The sequence below is a fragment of the Martes martes genome (genome assembly GCF_963455335.1).
Source record: "Martes martes genome assembly, chromosome: 7".
NCBI classification, from domain to species: domain Eukaryota; kingdom Metazoa; phylum Chordata; class Mammalia; order Carnivora; family Mustelidae; genus Martes; species Martes martes.
Window position 1 is genome coordinate 61,274,683 of NC_137894.1, and position 23,653 is coordinate 61,298,335.

The 23,653-nt window shown below is 38.3% G+C and overlaps 1 protein-coding gene across 2 annotated transcripts in view; it reads left to right on the plus strand.

The window, feature by feature from the left end:
- GANC (glucosidase alpha, neutral C) overlaps nucleotides 1–23,653 on the plus strand; it is a 78,215-nt gene that overhangs the window by 21,729 nt on the left and 32,833 nt on the right. For both annotated transcript variants that reach the window (XM_080807877.1, XM_080807876.1), the window contains exons 6-15: nucleotides 3,509–3,554; nucleotides 6,553–6,619; nucleotides 8,004–8,100; nucleotides 9,139–9,319; nucleotides 9,539–9,692; nucleotides 13,235–13,470; nucleotides 16,496–16,622; nucleotides 17,484–17,563; nucleotides 20,257–20,400; nucleotides 22,143–22,239. In XM_080807877.1, coding sequence (XP_080664003.1) covers nucleotides 3,509–3,554; nucleotides 6,553–6,619; nucleotides 8,004–8,100; nucleotides 9,139–9,319; nucleotides 9,539–9,692; nucleotides 13,235–13,470; nucleotides 16,496–16,622; nucleotides 17,484–17,563; nucleotides 20,257–20,400; nucleotides 22,143–22,239 — 1,229 coding nt within the window. The remainder of the gene's footprint in view (nucleotides 1–3,508; nucleotides 3,555–6,552; nucleotides 6,620–8,003; nucleotides 8,101–9,138; nucleotides 9,320–9,538; nucleotides 9,693–13,234; nucleotides 13,471–16,495; nucleotides 16,623–17,483; nucleotides 17,564–20,256; nucleotides 20,401–22,142; nucleotides 22,240–23,653) is intronic.

A 23,653-nucleotide genomic window follows, 5' to 3' on the forward strand; every position in this document is an offset into this window, starting at 1 on the left:
AAATACAAAGGATCATAAGAGACCATGATAAATAATTACACACCAGCAAATAGGAGAACTTAGGAGAAATGGATAAATCCTAAAATACATAGTCTTCCAAGGCTACATCAAGTAGAAATAGAAAATGTGACCTAATTACTAGTAATGAAATTTAATCAGTAATCCAAAAACTCCCAGCAAACCTAATTCCCAAGACTAGATGACTTCATAAGCGAATTCTATAAAACATTTAAAGAAAAGTTAATACCTGTTCTTCTAAAAGTATTATAAAAATTGAAGAGGAATGAATGCTTCCAAACTCATTCTATAAGGCCAACATTACTTATCATTAAAAAATAAATTACAGGCCAATATTCATGATGGACGTTAATTAAAAAAATCCTATACAAAATATAGCAAACCAAATTCAACAATACTTTAAAAGAATCATACATCATGATCAAGTGCATCTCAATAGATGTAGAAAAGGAATTTGATAAAATTCAACATCTATTCATTATAAAAACTTACAAAAACATTGGTATGAAAGGAACATACCACAACATAATAAATGCCATATATGGTAACCCAGTACCAAGAGTGAAAAGCTGAAAGCTTTTTCTTTTAGAACAGGAACAAGACAAGGATGCCCACTCTTGACACTTTTATTTAATAGTACTGGAAGTCCTAGCCACAGCAATAAGACAAGGAAGGAAGGAAGGAGAAAGAGAAAAGAAAGAAAAAGAAAAGGAAAGAGGGAGGGAGGGAGGGTGGGGAAGGGAAAGAGGAAGGAAAGGAGGAAGGGAAGAAGGGAGGGAGGGAGGGAGGAAGGGCATCCAAATAGGGAAGGAAAGGAAAGGAAGAAAGAAGAAAGAAAAGGCATCCAAATAGGAAAAGAAGGAAAACTGTCACTATTTGCAGACTACATGATACTATATATAGAAAATGCTAGACTCCATTAAAAAACTACTAGAACCGGGACGCCTGGGTGGCTCAGTTGGTTAAGCGGCTGCCTTCGGCTCAGGTCATGATCCCAGCATCCTGGGATCGAGTCCCACATCGGGCTCTTTGCTCAGCAGGGAGCCTGCTTCTCTCTCTGCCACTCTGTCTGTGCACTCGCTCTCTCGCTCTCTCTCTCTGACAAATAAATAAAATCTTAAAAAAAAAATACTAGAATTAATAAATGAACTCACTATAGTTGCAGGATGCAAAATTAATATACAGAAATTTGTTGCATTTTTATATGCTAACAATGAACTATCAGAAAGTGTAATTAAGAAAACAATCCCATTTACAATTGCATCAAGAATAAAATACCTACAAATAAAGGTAACAAGGAGATGAAAGACCTGAACTCTAACAATCTATAAGACAATAATGAAAGGAACTGAAGACAGCACAAATAAATGGAAAGATAACACTGTACTCATGGATTAGAAGAATTAATATTGTTAAAATATCCATACTACCCAAAGCAGTCTATAGATTGAATGCAATGCCTATCAAGATACCAATGAAATTTTTCTCAGAAATAGAACAAATGACCTTAAAATTTGTATAGAGCCATAAAAGACTCCAAATAGCCAAAACAACCTTGAGAAAGAACAAAGCTAGAGCTATCATGTCCCTTGATTTCAAAGTATACTACAAAGCTATAGTAATCAAAACAGTATGGTATTGGCACAAAAACAAAAACACAGATCAATGGAACAGAATAGAATCCAGAAATAAACCCATGCATATATGGGTAATTAATCTTCAACAAAGGAAGCAGGAACATACAATGGGGAAAAGACAGTCTTTTCAATAAACGGTGTTGGCTACTGGTATTTACCCAAGAAAACAAAACATTATTTTTAAAAAAAAGGATATATGCACTCCTATGTTTACTGCAGCATTATTTACAATAGCCAAGATATGGAAGCAACCCAAGTATCCGTCCACAGACGAAGAGATAAAGAAGATGTGGTATATATAGGTATATATGTTTATTATGTATATGTGGTATATGTACACACACACAGTGGGATATTACTCAGCCATAAGAAAGAACGAAATCTTGCCATTTGCAGCAACATGGATGGAACTGGAAGGTATAATGCTAAGTGAAATAAGTCAATCGGAGAAAGACAAATACCTAATAATTTCACTCATATGTGGAATATAGGAAACAAAACAAATGAACAAATGAACAAATTAAAAGAAACAAAAACAGAAACACCCCCAGACTCTTAAATATAAGCTAGTGGTTGCCAGAGGAGAGGTGGGAATGGCAATGGGTGAAATATGTGAAAGCGATTAGGAGTACACTTACCATGATGAGCACTGAGTAATGTATAGAAGTGTTAAAACATACTGTACACCTGAAACTAATATGTCACTGCCTATTAATTATACTTGAATAAAGAATATATTTCAAAAATTAATCTAGGCACTGACTTTACACCTCATAAAAATGAACTCAAAATGGATCAGAGATCTAAATGTAAAATACAAAACTATAAAACTCTTAGAAGATAACATAGGAGAAAACTGAGATGACCTTGGGTATGGTAATGATTTTTTAATACACCATCAAAGGCATGATCCATGAAAGAAATAACTGATAAATTGGGCTTCATAAAAATTAAAAACTAATGCTTTCTGAAAGACAATGTCCAGAAAATGAGACGACAAGCCACAGACTTGTAAGAAATATTTGCAAAAGATGCATCAGATGAAGGACTGCTACCCAAAACATACAAAGAACTCTTAAAATTCAACATAAGAAAATGAACACTGAACTTTAAAGCGTGCAAAAGAGCTAAACAGACGTCTTACCAAAAAAAGATATACAGATGGCAAGTAAACACATGAAAAGATGTTTAACATCATCCAAAAATTGCAGATTAAAACAAGATTTCCCCCAAAAAGTGAAAAAAGTACGTTACAGTACATCTCTCTGAAAGTTTTTAAAAGGCAAATACAAATCTATGTTTGAGGACTCATACACTTGTGGGATTGCTATAAAAAACAGCAAGGGAATGGTTTCACAAAAAATTTAGTCAAGTGGTTACCTCCGAAGTGCAGGGGAAGAAGGTGGATAATACATTTGAGGAAGGGCACACAGAAACTCCAAAGGAGTAAGTCATCTCTGTTGCTTCGGTGGGTTCATAGTTGTTCACTTTAGTATTATTCTTTAACTCTGCACTTACATTATATACCCTTCTATATTCATACTTTATTTTACACTAAAAAAAGAAACAATGCAGATGAATAGACAATTCACAGAAGAAATAGGAACACTGTTTAATGTATAAAAATGTATTATATGTAAATATAATACATTTATATTTATTCAAATATAAATACATCTTAATCAAGCTGTTGGATTGATGGTCATCATAAATGTTCAATTTCATAAACTTATTTTTTAACAAGTTAAAAGATATAATTTATGGGTCCTCAAAATTTAGAAATTAAAATCATCATTGAACAAAATTCTGTCAATCTTCCCATGAGTGAAACAATTTTATTTTTATTAAAACAGAGCTACCAAAGAAAATAAGAAGGACACAACAGCTGACACTTCTCAGGTAATCTAGATTGAGCGATTTATCTTTTTTAAAATCTCTTTTACCGGGTGCCTGGGTGGCTCAGTGGGTTAAAGCCTCTGCCTTCAGCTCAGGTCATGATCCCAGGGTTCTGGGATCGAGCCCCGCATCAGGCTCTCTGCTCAAGCAGGGAGCCTGCTTCCGCCTCTCTCTCTGCTTCCCTCTCTGCCTACTTATGATCTCTGACTGTCAAGTAAATAAATAAAATCTTAAAAAAAAAAGAAATACTAAAAAAAAAAATCTCTTTTACCATCATTATCATGATGTGGAATACAACGGTTCTGTTCTTCCCTTCCTCTCAGAGCCGGTACTTGATAAACACTCTACTGCATAAATATGGGACCACCTGTCTCTTTTGCTCACCTTGTCATCTCATTCTTTCGTTCCTTTGTTTATTCATGTATTTATTCGTTCATAAAACGGGTAATTCCTGAGTGCCTGCTTTTGTGCCAGCTCAAAAAATTATGCTCGGCAAGAAGGATCAGCAGTGAGTAAAACAAATCCCAACCTGTCCTTATGAATCTTAGCATCTAATGGGAAAGATAGACACTGACCAAGTACAAGCATGAGGAGTGTTACAGAAGAGTGCTGTAGGAGAAACAAGGAGCTTGACCAAGACGAGGTTCAAGATAGACTTCCTGAAGGAAATGGTTTTCCAACTGAAACTGATGCATGAAGATACATTAGCTAGTCAAAGGGTGGGAAATGAATATTCCAGGTAGAGGGAATTTCATATTCAAAGACCTTGAGGTAGGAAGGAGCACTTCTGAAGAAATTTAAAATATATATATACTTTTTAGTGGGAGAAAGAAAAGCAAAGGTAAAGGTGTTGTGTAACAAGGCCAGACAGATAGGCAGGGCAGTTCTGTGGCAAGTCTTATAATAATTCTCGCATTCAACAAATGTTCATTGAGTATTTCCTATATGCCAGTTACTATTCGAGGAATTGATGATGTATTGTTAAATAAATCAGAGTCCCCCATTACCATGGAGCTGGCATTCTTCGATGTCTTGTTGACCTTTTTGGACTTTTTGGACTAAGGGCAAAGGAAAACTATGGAAAGGTTGTAAGCAGCAGAGATATGTGGTCTGGTGTCTGTTTTTAAAAGATTATTTTAGCTAAATTACGGGAAATGGGCATTCCAGAAATAATCTCTTTATCCAAAGCCACATGCATCTTCAAAGGACCCCTGACCCCTTTACCAGGAATGGTAAAAAAATATTTCCAGTGCAGTAAGGACATGCTTCTTCCTCCTGAAAACTGACCCGTGCTAATGAATATGAGAGAGAATATTTTTCCCATTTTCAAATAGAGAAGGACAATTAAGACATAGCCTTCCATAGTTTTGTAACATGTCCAGTCAGCTTTGGGGAGACCTCTAATTAGATAGCTTAGTGATTTTGTGTGATTGTTGTCCTTGCAAGAATCTGATGAAAGCTATGAACCATCTCTGTAGAACAAAATTTTCATACTGTTTGAAGGAGTTCCCAAACTCTAAAGCCCATCCACAGACCCAAGGATAATAGTCCCTACATTAAGAATTCAGATGTGATTTAAACACACACACACAGAGGCTCACTTTATAGAAGCTTATAATTATGAAGAAACCACCTATAAATGTGCAAGGGCTTTTTTTTTTTTTTTAAAGAAACATGCATTTCACACACACACAAACAATTTCTAACAAACTTTTTCATTCTACCAGAGAGGAAGAATGAAACTTGTAAAGCCAAGAAAGGAAACTTGTAAAGCCGAGAAAATTCATTAGCTCTGCATCAAAAGATTGTGAACCTGAGCAGTCTTGACTTCTCATTTGGTTTGGCTAATTGAAGGAGGGCGGGGAAGTATTCATCTCATCCAAAACATTTGCTTTTGGACTCAAGTTATTTGATTCTAATTTTTTGCCTCACATGTTTACAAGGAAAAAAGAATTTTTAAAATCTGACTTCTGTAAAGACTGTGTTTTTCAAAGTGCTTTCACATCATTTTGAACTGTGTAAAGATACTCACGTCAAATGGCGAGGGAGTTACTCAGAAAATTCAGCATAAAATTACAATTTGGTCCAGCAATTTCACTTATGGCTATATATCTAAAAGGGAAAGCAGGGACTCAGACATTTGTATGCTTGTATTCTTAGCAGCATCATTCACAGTAGCCAAAAGGCAAAAGCTGTCCAGCAACCCAAGGGTCATTGACAGATGTATGCACACACAAAATATGGTATATACATACAATGGACTATTATTCAACCTTAAAAAGGAAAGAAAATCTGGCACATGCTGCAAAATGGATGAATCTTGAAGACATGATACTAGGTGAAATAAGCAAAAATAGAAAAGGACAGATACCACATGATTCTAGTTATATGTAATATATGCAGTAGTCAGATTCATACAGACAGGAAGTAGAATGGTTGTTGTCACAAGTTGGGGGTGGAAGGTATGGGGAGTTATTCATTAATGGGTATGGAGATTCAGTTTGGGATATAAAAGTTCCGGAGATGGATGGTGACAATAATTGCACAACAATGTGAATGTACTTAATGTCACTTTAATATGGTAAAAATGAAAAAAAATGGTGGGGGAGCCCTGGCTGGCTCAGTTGGTAGAGCATGTGACTCCTCATCTCAGGGACATGAGTTCAAGCCCCATGTTGGGTGTGAGATTACTTAAAATAAAAAATAAATAAACTGGTTGAAGTGGAAAATAAATAGTTAAAATTGTAAATTTTATGTTATGTCTAGTCTACCACAATAAAAAATTATGTTCATGTCAGCTGCAGTTCATAAGGAGGATGATTACTGGGATTTATATAGAACACAGATCAAATTTGTTAAATATACTGACATCACAGACAGGTCTTTTAAAAGATACTCATTTTCTCAGTCTAGTTTTTTAACAATCCAAATAAAATGTGCTATTGTGGTAACCACATTTGTTGCACTGTATAAACTCAATTTGCTTTTCTTATGCCATCAGGAAGACCAAGAGGATCTGGGCCTGTGGGAGGAGAAATTCGGAAAATTTGTGGATATCAAAGTTAATGGTAAAATTGAAATTGTAGTATTAAAACAGATCTTGCCAAAAATGGCTAAATATTGCTACCTAAAGTCCCTGAGCCTTGGCCCAAACAAGTAATTTCTGTAAAGGGAACAGAAATCTCAGATTTCTGAGATTTGGGTCCTTTATTCTTCAGTAATGCACTGCAACAGAGAAAGAGTGAATGTGTACCTTTTATGGGGAATGTAAGAGAAGTATAGGCCTCGTGGAGTTGATGATCTCATGTTAGGGGCCTAGGTCAGCACACTGCTAGTACTACTCAGTATATCAGACAGCCGCAAATTTCACATTCTATTTTTATGAGAGTCAAGTGATGAGAAATGAAGTTCTAGAGCTCATTAGCTCCAATATTGCAAGCCATTGGTTCTCAACCTTCTCCAGGCCTCCCCATCATTCACATGTTTATCACATGCCCATCTGTGACATTTCTCACTAGATTTAGTGATAGTGGGGGTGGGGGTGGAGTTTGTCTCTTAGGAAATACAGTTCAAACACTCGGGGCTTATAGAGTTGGAAAAAATACTCTCTTCCTCCCTCCTACCAGTAGGATAACAGATCTTCCCTAACACCTTGAGAATTTCTGTTCTAGCATCTGGATCTATAGCCTAGGATAATGATTAGGACTGACAACATGTTCAAAATTTATAAGTAGGGGGGCCATCGGGCTTTCCTTTCTATAACATCATAATCTCTTTTACCTTCTCTATAGCACCCCTTTTCCATAAATTCCTTTAAATAAGGACCATTTCACATCCACTACTTTTCCCTAAGAGTGAATTTAAGTCTCTTATTTCTCCTAGTTACTTGCATTTTCCCCCTTCTCTCTAAAATAATTGTTAAAGGACTTTGTCTCTGGTTTAAAAAAAAAAAACTTACCTATCTACAATCACAGGGAGGAGCCAGGAAAGATCTTTCTGATGCTTTTTTATATTACTGTCCCTGTATGCAATAAGAATAAATGATCATAGGAAGACACCCAGTCTTTTATCTAGTGAAGATTAAAATTGCACAATATCCTTTGTTTCCTAATGTAAAGAAAAGTGCAATACATTTTAGGAAAATTTAGATTAGAAAAAAATCTAAAACTTCATAGCTGTATTTTACGGATAGAAAGGAGATTTACTATAAATGAGGACATGAAGAGCTTCAGCACATAGCTAAAGAAACACTACAAAGTGACCAAAACTTTGCCTTGTGCATGTTTGCATCCCCACAGTACCTGAATGTAACATCTTATAGAAAGGGCACACACGTGATTTGCTAACTGATCATGCCAAGTTCAGGTCTCTTGATCCCTAGTCATAAGTAAATGAGTCTCCTTAATTGATTGTTCCACAGAGAAGCAAAACTCAGTATTCTGGTCCCTATAGGTCCTTCCTCCATTGGTTTGGATTTCTCCTTGCATGGATTTGAGCATCTCTACGGGATCCCGCAACATGCAGACTCACACCAACTTAAAAATACTAGGTAAAGTGAAAAATTCTTATAGGATGCTCTGCTTTCTAGACTGGAAAACTTTGAAGGGAAAACATATGAGTTGTCTGAGCCTGGGCCAATATATGCCTAGCCTTTTCCTCCTTGATACTGCTTGTAGATCTTTAAGAGCAGTGGTTCTTAATTTTTATCTTTTTTTTTTGGCAAAAAATTGAACATTTTAACAACTGTAATGCTGAACCTAAAATATACAGAGGAAATAAAAATATGGAACAATTGTGGTTAAAATAGGGGAGATAGCCTCATCACACCACTTCCCCAGGTTTTGCTTTCACTCCTCAAGGCCTCTCTGTGGAACCTGAGAGACTATCCTGTGAAAATCACTGACCTAGAAAAAGTCTCCTACCAAAAAAGGACAGTGAGCGAGAGAATGGTGAAGTGTGGCATCTCATGTCACCTTTGATTCCTTCAGGGAGATCATTTCAAACTAACACTATTGACAAGTAAATGCCAGACGTATCAGACTGAGAGGAAGCCAAACCAAAAAGAAGAGTCTGATCAAGTTTGCTGGGTTGAGATGCTGTTTGCACAGCTGGTCAACAGGTGGGCATGGTCACAAGCAAATCAGAAACTGTGCTGCTCACACACCAAGCCAAGCTTTGGCCTCCCCATCCCAGTTCAGTTCCCCATCTTTCCCTACTCGGCACTGTGGAAGCATGTTAAGAGACTCATTTTGTTCTGGCAGTGGAGAAATACAAAATTTGCCGATTATATCTGCTCTGTACTTGCTATTGTGGAGAAGTCACAGGAAACAGTCCTCACCTCGTGAGAGATATTCAGAAGAGATATCTAAGATATGAGACTGCATGCCAATTGTCACAGGAGGGGAGGCTAAAGGAATCAAAGGAGGGAATCATATCAACCATGTTTGGGTTAGGGAAGTGTTAAGAGTTGAGCCTTGAAAGATGCATAGGACTCAAGTGTTTGCAGGGGAGATTAGAGCTATGCTATTCATTGATAATAATATATTTGTGATTATAACTGCTGATAGTCCATCTTTGTGTGTTTCAGTGATGGTGATGCTTACCGTCTTTATAACCTGGACGTCTATGGATATAAAATACATGACAAAATGGGCATTTATGGTTCAGTGCCTTATCTCCTGGCCCACAGACTAGGCAGAACTCTAGGCATTTTTTGGCTCAATGCCTCTGAAACTCTAGTGGAGATCAATACGGAGCCTGCAGTAAAGGTGAGCTTATGGATCGTGGCTGCACGCCATACTTATGTAAGAAACAAAACCAGTGTAGTTATAGCTCTGGACTTTGTAGTGACAATTTTCTGCCACCAAAGCCTTTGTAGTATAATCAATGAAAGTTAGTAATATGTACCTGTTACTTACGTATGGATGATACTTACATATTACAATAGGAGGGAAATTATTTAGAACTTCATTCCATTCTTTTTCTAGTACACGGTAACCCAGATGGGCCCTGTTGTAGCTAAGCAAAAGATCAGATGTCGAACTGATGTGCACTGGATGTCAGAGAGTGGAATCATTGATGTTTTTCTGCTGACAGGACCTACACCTTCTGACATCTTCAAGCAGTACTCATACCTTACAGGTACTTGCATGTGGAAGCGCCAGCCTCTTATCCCATTATAATTCCCCTCTCATATGTATCATCACTGTAAGTTAATATTTGTTGCACCCATATAGAATGTATACACAGTTTACCCAAGCTTTTCAAGAAGCAAACGTTTCTCCTTCTACTTTCATCCCATTCAGCGTGGTAAAATGTTGTCTTGGAGCTAGAATGCTCTACTCTCTAATCCTTAATACTCTCCATTTGCTTTCCTCAGACCCTCTAAGCTGTGGGCTTTCTCCGCCTTCATCTCAAACAATCAGTGTCCCAACCTGAACTTTTCTATGTTCTGTTCTCCATTAAAACATACCACTGACTTTAGCACTAAAGCATTTTATCTTTAAAAGATGTAAAGATCATCTCTGTTGATACAGAAAAAGGCATTTGACAAAATCCAACACTGTTTCATGATCAGAACTCTCAGAAGGCTAGGAATAGAAGGAAGCTTCCTCAATATGATAAAAGGCATTTATGAAAAATCCACAGTTAACACCCTATTCAGGGGTGAAAGACTGCAAGCTTTCCCCTAAGATCAGAAACAAGACAAGGCTGCCCACTTTCACCACTCCTACTGAATACTGTACTAGAAATTCCAGCCAGCAAAGTTAGGCAAGAAAAAGAAAGAAAAAGCATCCAAATTGAAAAGGAAGAAGTAAAATTATTTCTTTTCACAGATGATGTGATCCAAGATGTTAGAAAATCCCAAAGAATCCACAAAGAACTACCAGAACTAGTAAAGAAATTCACCAAAGTTGCAGGGTCTGTAATCAACACACAAAATCAGTTGTGTTTCTGTAGACCAGCAATGAACAATCTAAAAAAGAAATTGAGAAAACAATTCCCTTTATAACATCCAAAAGAATAAACTACCTAGGATATCTCTAACCAAGTAGGTGGTTAAAACTATGAAACATTGCTGAAAGAAATTTAAAAGGCCTAAATAAATGGTTAAAATGGCCAATTTTATGTATTATATATTTTTGCCACTTTTTAAAAAATGGTAATGTAATATATCCCCCAAAATTGAACTGTATATTTTAATTGGTTGAATTATATGATATGTGAGTTATATCTCAATAAAGCTGTTACAAATAAAAGTAATGCAGCATTGCTATTGCTGCATTCTGTTAAAAGTCCCTCGATCCAGCCCATGTTGAGGAGGAAGAATTTGATTCCAATTTTGATGGAAGAAATGGCCGAAAATTTATAGATACGGAAGGACACTCATATAGGAAAAAGTGCTGTAAAGACCCACCTACAGGCCCCTTCAACAATGTTCTATGCCTAGTTTATAGGAAAATGCTTCAGAAACAGTGGATATACCACCATGTCCAAGGAAAGCCAAGTTTTAAGTTTATAGATTATCTGTTGATGAGGATTTAACTCAATCAGATCGCTCCTTCTTCTTTCCCAATATCACTAGTTACATCTTCATTTTTGCTTAACTCAGTATTTAGTGCTTATACTTTTCAAATATTCAAGAGTGTCATATTGTATTCTTTTCACTTTCCTCCCCAGAGACTTCCTTCCCATATCTTTCTGTCCTGCCCCCATTTGGGTTCTTTCTGGGCTCCCTGCACAGCTGTCATCCTTGGAGTTTCCTAAGAAAGTATGCATTAGAGGTACACTTTTTGCATCTTTGCAGGTACAAAAACATTTCTTTTTCTACCTTCACCCTTGATTGATCATTTGGCTAGCTAGATTGAAAATTATTTCTCTCAGAATTTGAAGGCATTTCTCTTTTACCTTCTATCTTCTTGCTTGAAAATCACTCTGAATTGTTTCTTTGTATATGATCTGTCTTTTCTCTCTAAAATATGTTCTGAAATTTGTGATATTCTGAAATTTGACAATAAAATGCCTTTATATGGATCTTTTTAAATAATTATGGTGTTGGGTATTAGATGTGGATTCTGTCAGTCTTGAGAAATGTGTTCCTCAGTTTTGGAAAACAATCATTATTCTTTTGATAGTTTCTTCCCTTCCCTTTTCTCTTTCTACTGTACAGATTTTATAATCTCCCTTCCTTTTTTTCTAAGCAATTTTCTCAATTTTATCTTCTAGACCTTCCATTTATGTTATATGTCTATAATTTCTTCATACTTTTTCTTATCCTCTGATTATTCCTTGTTCCCAGTATCTTATACTAGTCTTATTTCATGGGTGCAGTATCTTTTTTTAATCTCCCCAAAGGTACTGATGATAACTTTTTTGTTATTGTTTTTTTAAGATTTTATTTATTTATTTGACAGAGATCACAAGTAGGCAGAGAGGCAGGCGAAGAGAGAGAGAAGAGGAAGCAGGCTCCCTGCTGAGCAGAGATCCCGATGTGGGGCTCAATCCCAGGACCCTGAGATCATGACCTGAGACGAAGGCAGAGGCTTTAACCCACTGAGCCACCCAGGCGCCCCTGATGATAACGTTTTGATATTTATTTTGTTTTCTTGTATTGTCCGTGTTTTCTCAGAGGTCTTTTTATTGTATTTCTATATGTGGGGACTTCTAATTTTCAAGGATTTGAAGAAGGTTCTGCCTAGAAGTACTCTGGTACTGGGGTTGGAAATTGGGTGTCAGGAATGGTCTCCCATTTCCTAGTGTGCTGGGAGCAGGGTGATCTCTTCTCATCAGTATCCGCCTCACAAGCACTTTGGTGAGAGTTTCCCCCACTTTGCTCAGTGGTTACCTTTCCTCCCCTGCCTGCCACCTTCTAAAATTTTGTTGAAATTACTCCTCTCTCATTCTCTTTGTTCTTGTAGCTTTATTCTTTTTTCTTTCTTTTACTCTGATTTTATTGGGAATTTAGGAGGGAAAGGAGATAAATGCAAGTGGTTGACCAGAAGTCCTCCATATTATCAGTAAATGTTTTTATAATAATTTGAGTTTTTCTTGCCTTTAGTCTCTTTCCCTTTAAGTCAGTCTCAACACTGCTCACTCACTAATTTTTCTAAACCGTTGGCCTGCTAAGGTTACATATTACCAAACTTTTTGATAACTTCCCATAAGAGATTTAGAATTCCTAGAGTGAACTACAGGGCCCCTTACAAACTGACCCTCTCCAGTTTCATCTTCTACTGGTCTCTCTCACAGTGTAACCACCATAGAAGCTTATCAGGTACTTCTCTGCCTCTGTGTCTGTGTCTTTTCTATTCCCTGTGCCTAAATGTCCTATCCGTTGTCTCTGGTAGATTCCTCCTATTTGACCTTCATGGCCCAACCAAGTGTTACTACCTCTATGAAGTATTTCAAGACTCCACGCTTTACTGCAGGCTCTGTATTCCCATAACACTAGGCTGCTACCTTTAACACAGCAGTTACACCTCAGAGTGGAGCAATTAACGTACATGTCTGCCTCAACCAGCCAAATTGTCACTTTCTTGAGTGTAAGGACTATGTTTTATTCTCCTTGATATGCTGGGTACCAAGCTCAGTGCTTAGACTCTGTAGACATTCAGGAAATGTTTATCAAATATATAATAATCACTGTAGTGGTAGCCAGCTCAGTTGTCATCTTCCCCTTTCAGGCACACAAGCCATGCCCCCTCTCTTCTCCTTGGGGTACCATCAGTGCCGCTGGAACTACGAGGATGAGCAGGATGTAAAGGCGGTGGATGCAGGATTTGATGAACATGACATTCCTTACGATGTCATGTGGCTGGACATAGAGCATACCGAGGGCAAAAGATACTTCACTTGGGACAAGAAAAGATTCCCAAACCCCAAAGGGATGCAAGAGCTGCTCAGAAGCAAAAACCGTAAGGTAAAATAAGCCAACCCTTGGAAACCTCTTAATTACAAAGCACTTGTTTAATTTTTAAAACTTGCCTTGAGGTGCCTGGGTGGCTCAGTCAGTTAAAGCCTCTGTCTTTGGCTCAGGTCATGATCTCAGGGTCGTGGGATCGAGACCCACATCGGGTTCTCTGCTCAGCAGGGAGCCTGCTTCCCCCTCTCTCTGCCTGCCTCTCTGCTTGCTTGTGATCTGTCTGTCAAATAAATAAATAAAATCTTAAAAAAAAAACAAAACTTGCCTTGGCACGATAGTGGAGGAGAGCTGTCAGATAAAAAATGGCCATGAAAATAATACCTTATAATATAATTGCAACTGTGGTAACAGGAGAGCAGTGATGGAAAGATGGCCTCACCATCATCTCTGCTATAGCTGTCTAGGTCCCCAAAGGATAACAGGGCCTAGCCTTCAGTCCTGTTTGTTGTGACCACCTGTAGGGATATGATGGATACCCCAAAAGCAAAATGTGGTTCTGATGTCAGCATCAATCTCAAGATTGAGGACATCACATCAACACCACAGGGTCTGGAAAGGTTAAGTAGTCACATAGTGAGGCATTCTGGTGAGAGCAGGGCTGACTCCCAGGCTGGTCTGAAGATGGCTTGAGAGATCTGGGAATGGAGACAGCTCAGCTTTTACAGTGGTTAGAGGGTTGGACTGGGGTGGAGATTTCTATGTGTGCCCAGGGCTGGTGTGGTTTGAACTTCCCACTGGCACCCAAGGAGGAAGCATTAGGGCTTTCTTTGTCTGATGTGGGCAGAAGGGTGAGGGGGGATGGAAGGGCTTGAAAGCTCTTAACAGTCAATCAGAAATGGAGTCAGATTCTTCATTTCCCATTCTCCTAATTTCCCGATTAATAAATAGCTACCATTTGGTAAGTACTTACTATGGGCCAGCGAGTTGGAGAGAATACATTATTCTGTCCAGTCATCTCAAGATTAAAAGGTAGATCTTGTTAGCCCATTTTTCAGATGAAGAAACTAAGGCTAAGAATAGTTTTGTATTTTGCACAAAAGCATATAAGTAGTAGAGCAAAAATCTGAACTCTGATCTGCCTGAATCCAGAACCCATGTTCTTATAAGCATCTATTTATTGAAACCATCAAATGTTCAAAATGCTATTCTAAAGATGAAGGGAATGCAAAGATGAGCTCCTTGGGGTCTTACAGTGAGTGGGGGAGAGGTGGGTGTATAGCAACCACAGTATTTGGCAATAATATAACAGCCAAAGAAAGGTCAGGGTCAGGTCAGGAGTGGCCTAGGAGAAAGAAGATTGCATCCAGCTGGACTCACGTTGGGTGTGTGCATTTTAGATGAGCCCTGAAGGATGAGTCTCTAGCTGAGAAGTGGGGAGGGGGAGGAGACAGCGCAGCTAGAGGCTGAAGCAGCCAGTGTTGTTTGGAAAACATGCGCAGATTGGTTTGGCAAGAAAACAAGGCATGTGCAAGGTTTGAGTAGTGGGGAATCTGACCTTATTGTAGGCTGCTTTGTATCCATTTAAGAGACATTAAAAGTTTTTGAATAAGGGGTTAGTATAGAGAATATATGAAGAACACCTACAACTCAACAACAAAAAGCAAACAACCCCGTTAAAAATTGGGAAAAGGACTTGATAGACATTTCTTCAAAGAAGATATACAAATAGTCAACAAGCACATGAAAAGATGCTCAACATCAGTAATCTTTAGGGAGATGCAAATCAAAGCCACAATGAGATAACATTCATACCATTAGGATGGCTACTATGAAAAACCAGAAAATACTAAGTGAGGACGGGAGGTAGAGAAACTGGAACACTAACCATGGGAATGTAAAATGGTGCAGCCACTACAGAAAACGTATGGTGGCTCCTTAAAAAATTAAAAATAAAATTACCGTATTACCATATGATCCAGGAATCCCACTTCTGGGAATATACTCAAAGAAACTGAAAGCAGGTACTTGAGCAGATATGCTCATGCAGATAAGCCCATGTTCATATCCGCATTATTCACAATTACTAAAAGGTAGAAGCAAACCAAGTGTCCATCATCAGACAATTGGGTAAACAAAATGTGATACATACATATATACAATGGAGCATTATTTAGCCTAGAAAAGAAGGGAAATTCTGATATATGCTACAACATGGATAAACCTTAAGGACATGATGCTAAGTGAAAGTACTCACAAAAAGATGAATACTATCTAATTTCACTAATCTGTAATACCTAGAGTAGTTAAAATCATAGAGACAGAAAGAACAATGGTGGTTGCCCAGGGCTGGGCAGAGGAGGGAATGAGGAGTTATTTTTAATGGGTATAGGGTTTCAGTTTTACAAGATGGAAAGAGTTCTGGGCATTGTGCAATACCATGAATATACTTAACACTACTTAACTGTATACATAAAATTGGTTCAGATGGTAAATTTTATGTTATGTATATTTTACCACAATTAAAAGTTTTTTAAAGGTTTGAGCAATGGAGAATTAAACTTCAGTGTGTAGAATAAATGTGAATAGACTTGAGGAAGGATGATGAGAAAGTTGTTCTAACCAAATAATGAGTTTTGAGGCCCTAGACTCAGAAGTGAGGGCATTAGAAAGGTATAGCGATGATAAAGACAGAGCTGTGATCACAGCTCTTCTCAAACCTCCTTCCTAAATAGGTCTGTACCATTGGGTTTTGGGGGGTTTGTTTTGTTTTCTTTTCTTTAATGTTTGCTTTTGTCAGTGTTAGCCTCTAGATGTTTAGGGAGCAGGGATGACTTAATCCTTTAGGTATAGCACCCATGTTGATAACATGTATTGGCTGGGCAGCAATAATTATAAAAAAGCACTGGCCTGGTTTTGATACCAGTTCAATTTCCATAAGCATGAAAAGTGATAGGGTTTTACTGTTGTCTTAAATATTTCAATCCTAGTAATTATTTGAATAAAATTTGAACCCCAAAACTATGATGAAAGCCTGAAACTTATATGAAACTGATGAGCTTTTCAAACTTCTATGTCTGGACAGCTTGTGGTCATCAGTGACCCCCACATCAAGATTGATCCTGACTACTCAGTGTACGTTAAGGCCAAAGAACAGGGCTTCTTTGTGAAGAATCATGAAGGAGGAGACTTTGAAGGGGTTTGCTGGCCTGGTAAGATAGCACTTTATGCACTTTTTAATTCCACTTCTTTAGTCCCAATTAATGAAGATTACATGGCCGTCACCCTCATTTCTTAAAGATGTCCCTTGCCACAGTGTAAGCACCATTAAGAGAGGGTATTACCTTCTTCTGTATCTGCCCTAACATCTGGTACAGTGTGCTTTGTATACATTTATCAATGAATGAATAAAAAAATAAGCACTCTATTTCTCTAACCAAACAAAAATAAAAAGCCAAGGAATAAGAAACGGAGAGGAGAAGAAAATAAAAAGAGTTCTCGCAGTCTCTCCCTGTGAATTTTCTGAGCCTTGTTAGCCCACAGTTGTGACTTCCCAGGCTTTCATGAGGGACCTCAGCTGCTTCCAGCATCTCTGGATTCTTTGTTTCAGAAATTATTAGTTTCAAGCCTTGGTAGAAACCTGAGGACAAAGGGGAATCCCCGCTCTGTCATATCCTGGCACTCAGTCACAAATCCATGTGCTGCAGAGACACCCCATGCATTCCTTTTCCCTTACACCACTCATGAACACTTCGTTCTCTTAAAGGACAGAAAGGTCAGTCTAGGATATTTGCCATGCTTACTTGGGCTGTCTTGGGCCATCTGTGAGGGACAAGCTCCATCTGGATGCTCATTGTTCATTCATTGGCCTTCCCCTGGGCCTCTCGGATTGGGAGGTCTAGTGACTATCACTGGAGTCCAGCATGGCCTTCCTTCGCTTCTTGCCAGACGGTGCCTCTGCATCAGCCATCTTACGTCTGAGATGCCCCGTGATCAGCCAGCTTTCACATCTTTACCACACATCCTAGCATGAGCACCACTGTTTCTCACAGTCTACTCTTCTGCCTCTACAGGTCTCTCCTCTTACCTGGATTTCACCAATCCCAAGGTCAGAGAGTGGTATTCAGGTCTTTTCACTTTCTCTGCTTATCAGGTTTGTTTTTGTTCTTTTGCTCTTTCCTAGTTACTTGGAAGGATGAAAGAAGAAAAAACATGATTGAATAGAACTACTCTGCTTTATTGAGTAGCTCTTGATAAATAATACTTGGATGAAAACACAAGAATGGCACCCACATTACAGACTTTAATGGCCAGGAAAGGTGCCATATTAATTACCAAATGCACAAAAGCTGTGACATCTACCTCCATTATAATAGACTCCGTGACATATCAAAGTACTTAATAAGACATTTGTATTTTCAAATTAATACATAAACTTTACATAAAATAATATTCTATAGCTTATTTAAAGATGATGATAGGATATTTATGAGAATATCTTGCAAAGTGTAATGTGACATTAAAGGTAAGGTTTAGGGGTGCTCAGGTCATAATCTCAGAGTCCTGGGATCAAGCCCCACATCGGGCTCCCTGCTCAGTGGAGAGCCTGCTTCCCCCTCTCCCTCTCCCTCTGCCCCTCTACCTGCTTTTGCTCTGTCTCTCTCTCTCAAATAAAAAAATAAAATATTTTAAAAAAAGGTGTAATAAAACTTGAAATTAAAAAGGTGTAATAATAAATCAATCCTTAAAATATTCTAAGAACCCCAGAGAGGTCACTTGTAGAGAATGGTTTTCAGCCAATTTTGAAGAGGATAGTGATGCCTCGTATAAATTGAATTATTTGCTGTGTGCCAAACTCTGTGCTAAGCAGTTTCTGTACATTTTACCATTTCATCTTCACAAAAACCTCTGACGTTGGAGCTATAATTCTAATCCTACAGATGAGGAAATTGATATATGGAGAAGTTTCAAACCCTGCTAAGGGGTGCCTGGGTGGCTCAGTGGGTTAAGCCTCTGCCTTAGGCTCAGGTCATGATTTCAGGGTCTTAGGATCAAGCCCCGCATCAGGCTATCTGTTTGGCAGGGATCCTACTTCCCCCTCTCTCTCTGCCTGCCTCTCTGCCTACTTGTGATCTCTCTGTCAAATAAATAAATAAAATCTTAAAAAAAAACAAAAAAAAAACAAAAACAGAACCCTGCTCAGTTAACCCATGTCAGTAAGTGGTGGACCCAAGATTTGAATTCAGTCTGTTTGTCTCTCACATCCAATCTTAACCACTAAACTGTGGTTCTGAGTATCATGTATTAGGACACAGAAAACAACTTAGAGCAGGGATACCTAACAGGCGAAATCTGGCCATGTTCACTCATTTCTCTACTGTCTGTGGCTATTTTCACACTATATCAGAGTTGAGTTATTGAAAAAGAGGCCTATAGTCAGCAGAGTAGAAAAAGTTATCCGGCCTTTTCCAGAAAACATTTGCCAACCCCTAACTTGGAGAGTGCTACAGAAAGGGAGTTAACGTAGTTAAATATTTGGAAACTATATAGCCTTGTTCATGTGTATAAGCCTGACAATTCACAGACCTATACCTCTGGGGCAAACAATACAGTATATGTTAGTAAAAACAATTAATTTTTTAAAAAGTATACATGTTTAGAAATAGTTGAATATAGAGTCAAAAGAATAAACATGAGTCTCCCCTAGGCATTTGAACAAGTGGCATGTGTGTGAGACAGCCCATGGGCAAGCCAGGCCCACTGAGAGGATGTTACAAGGGGCAGGACTTTTAGAAAGTAATGGAATGGGGTGCCTGGGTGGCTCAGTGGGTTAAAGCCTCTGCCTTCGGCTCAGGTCATGATCTCAGGGTCATGGGATCGAGCCCTGCATCAGGCTCTCTGCTCCGCAGGGAGCCTGCTTCCTCCTCTCTCTCTGCCTGCCTCTCTGCCTACTTGTGATCTCTGTCTGTCAAATAAATAAAATCTTTTAAAAAAAATAATTGTTAAAAAGAAAAGAAGAAAGAAAGTAATGGAATGAGCTTCCTGAGGGACTCCCTTCCCTATAGCTACTGAGTCACAGGCTCAGAGACCAGGGAGTTAACTGGATGACTCAGCAGCCCCTTCCTACTCTAAATTGAAAATTCTGTGTAGAACACAAACTCTAGACCATTTCAAAGTAGGGACGCCTGGGTGGCTCAGTCGGTTAAGTGTCTGCCTTTGGCTTAGGTCATGATCCCAGGGTCGAAGGATCAAGTCTCATATCAGGTTCCTTACTCAATGGGGATCGTGCTTTTCCCTCTCACCTGCCGCTCCCCCTACTTGTGCGCTCACACTCTCTCTCTCTGGCAAGTAAAAATAAAAATAAAAATCTTTAATTAAGATTTTTTAATTAAGTCTTTCAAAGTATTAGAAGGAAGGCAGAATCTTATGGAAAGCTTTAATTGCCCTTAGTTAAGAGTTGTAGCAGATGATGGATGTTCTAGAATCTAAATGCAACATTCACAACCTTTCCTGTGTGGGGGTTCGCCAGAGTAAGTCTTGGAGTGGGCATGCTGGGCAGTTGTATTTCACAGACAATACCACACAGCATTTTTTCATTCATCGACAAATACTTACCGGGAACCTTCTGTGTTCAGCTACTGTTCTAGATGTTTGGAATTTATCAATGAACAAAATTCCCTGCCCTGTGGACCTTTTATTGTAGCACTGGGACAGAAGAGAGAGCGTAGATAATAAACATAGTAATAATAAATTAAATGGAGTATGCAAGAGGAATAGGGTGGCTACCATATTAACATCATCACTATAGGAGTATTGCATTGACCAAAGAAGAAATTTATTTCCTAGGGATCTACTGACATCCTCTACATATGGAATGACATGAATGAGCCCTCCGTATTTAGAGGGCCAGAGCTAACCATGCAGAAGAATGCCATTCATCATGGCAATTGGGAGCACAGAGAACTTCACAACATCTATGGTTTTTATCAGGTAAAACATCCATAAAGAAGCCACTTGGACCCATGTGCCCTGCCTTTGGGTTGAAAGTCATTTGTAATAGCCGTACTATGTTGTTCCTTTCTCTTTGTGTGACTTTTCTGATGATTGCAATGCATCTTATCAGGTTGTAGCCAATACAGGACTTATTTCTTTCTTTGCACCTTTTCTTTCTCTAATGAACTTGGTGAATTACAGAGTTATGAGATTAATGGTACCATGAAAGATCTTCCTTGACAGGAGTCATTAATAAATAGCATTGGATACCTCAAAACTTCTTTTGAAGTAAAGTAGGCAATGTATAATACATAAACAAAGGCAGTTAAAACAAATGTTTTAAAATTTTACAAATGGGGGTTCCTGGGTGGCTCAGTCAGTTAAGCATCTGCCTTTGGCTCAGGTTATGATCCCAGGGTCCTGGGATTGAACCCTGAGTCAGGCTCCCGGCTCAGAAGGAAGTCTGTTTCTCTCTCTTCCTCTGGCACTCCACACCACTCGTGCTCCTGCTCTCTCTCTCTCTAATAAATAAAATCTTTTTTTTTTTTTAATGAAATTTCACAAATGTCTAAAATGGCAAGTCTCATACCAGGGGAATAAGATTTAGAACATAGAGGGGCGCCTGGGTAGCTCAGCCGTTAATCGTCTGCCTTTGGCTCAGGTCATGATCCCAGGATCCTGGGGTGGAGCCCCCCATTGGGCTCCCTGCTCAGTGGGAAGCCTGCTTCTCCCTCTCCCACTCCCTCTGTTTGTGTTCCCTTTCTTTCTGTGTCTCTCTTGTCAAATAAATAAAATCTTATTTTAAAAAAAGATTTAGAACATAGATGTAGAATTTCTAAAAATTGGGTTTGTTTTTTTTTAAAGATTTTATTTATTTGACAGAGAGAGAGATCACAAGTGGGCAGAGAGGCAGGCGGGGGGGGCGGGGAGCAGGCTCCCCGCCAAGCAGAGAGCAGATGCAGGGCTCAATCCCAGGACCCCGAGGTCATGACCTGAGCTGAAGGCAGAGTCTTAACCCACTGAGACACCCAGGCACCCCTAAAAATAGGTTTTTAAATGTAGAAAGCCTTCATTAACTACTTAGCCTTCCCATTAGAAGGTGGTAGAATTGTCTTCCATTTGCCAATCACATCCAAAACATTTGTCAGTTATTATTTGTCCTAATTGATATCCATTGTTCTTTCTTATTTTCACTATATCTGTGTTCCTATTGCCCTCCCACCAACTGGTCTATTTTCCAGTGCGAGTTGCTGGCTACATATAGCACAGTTCAGATAATATGTGTTTACTTCTTTAAAAGTCTCTTGCTATAACTGCAGACTACTTTAGAGAATTTTCTTATGTGGGCCAGGTCCAGTCATTTAACCTCTCTGAATCTCAGTTTTTTGTTCTTGTTTTTTTTTTTTTAAATCAATGAAAATGGTCAATCTCAGATGTTCTATAGATTATATGAGAAAATTTTATAAAATGCCTAGTTATAAATAGCATTGAATATGTTAGCTTATTATTTACTATTTTTATTTCTGTTTTGATCAAAGATAATTTTCCACTCATAATAGGGGAATTTAGAGTAGTTTCATTACATCATGAAAATTATTTGGTAGATTTATTTTCATATTTTCCATTTTACATTCCCACCTACTATTTACTTTTTGCATGTCCAGTACCTTATTAGGGATGTCTGCACAATGCCCTAATCTAATCATCCCTTTGAAATTTTTTCTCCTTTGTCTTTGTAGCAAATGGCTACCGCAGAAGGACTAATACAACGATCTAAGGGAAAGGAGAGACCCTTTGTTCTTACCCGTTCTTTCTTTGCTGGATCACAAAAGTATGGTAAGGAATGGCACATACGATCAGAATTAAAAACCTAAATTAGCAGCCTTTTTTTTTCTTTTTAACCATTTGTGGTATATGTGCTACTGTGTTGAGGCCTTCCTTTTCAGTGGCGATTGGCACGCCTTTGATTGTAGCAAGTGACGTGCCCTGAAGTATGCCTTTTGTCCTGTGAGACAAAGCACATTTATTTTAATAAAGTTTAGTTACTTATTTCCCATTGAAGAAATGGCCACTTAGTTGCTGGGAGAATGACTTCATAGTATCTCAGTTTGCTGGGATGTTCATCTCTGATTCTGTTTAATTTGTCTAAACCAGGGAAAATATACTTCTTAGACATTCCCTCAACCACCTGTTTTCACTTAGCCATATGACTTAAAATAGACCTGGCTGTTGCTTTTGGTCAGGGTCATCTATAACTGGATTCAGTTTACTAGCTAATGCAGATCTAAGTCAACTTAACCACCTTTCAGCAGGAAGGCTATTTTAAGTCCCCTGTTTAGTTAAGTTAGTTAAGTATTTTAGTTATTAATACTGTTAAATTAATTAAATTAAATTAAATTAAATTAATATTGTTAGTTTAAGTATGTTAAGTCCCCTGCCCAGTTACCTAAATAACTGGGAGCTTAGGTCCTAGTTTAAAGAATCCAGCCTTTACTATATTATAGACATTATTGTTTTCCAATCCTGAAAACCAGCCCCTGGGGCACACTTCAAAAGGCCAAAATACTGTGATCTCAGGCAAAGATTCATGTGCAGAGAGATGCTCACCACATTGGTTCCTGAAGCAAAAAATGAAATAAAATACAAATAAAGGAATATTTATAAAAATATGATATATGCATATGACAGACTATTTTAAGACTATTTAAAATTGTAGCCTCGGGGCGCCTGAGTGGCTCAGTGGGTTAAAGCCTCTGCCTTCGGCTCAGGCTATGATCTCAGGGTCCTGGGATCAAGCCCCGCATCAGGCTCTCTGCTCAGCGGGGAGCCTGCTTCCCCCCATCCCCCGCCTGCTTCTCTGCCTACTTGTGATCTCTGTCAAGTGAATAAATAAAATCTTTAAAAAAATAAAATAAAATTGTAGCCTCAATTGCATGAGCAGATGTTTGTGACACCATGATAAATGGCGGGGGGGAAAAGCAGAATGCTTAAATGTGTTTGTAGTATATTATCATGATTTTGTTTTAAAAATATAGATAGGAATCTAAATCAGTAAGTTTAGTACCTTGGTGATTATGAGTGATTTTTAAATTTTTTTCTTTTTACCTATCTCTATTTTCCATGTTCTCTACAAGTGTCATTTTTAATCACTAAAAAAAGTCAGGTGTTTTTAATGAAAACACTTTTAAGTGGCAGTTAAAAAAAGATGATAAAATATATGCATACTAAGTAATCTCTGATCCCTTAAATA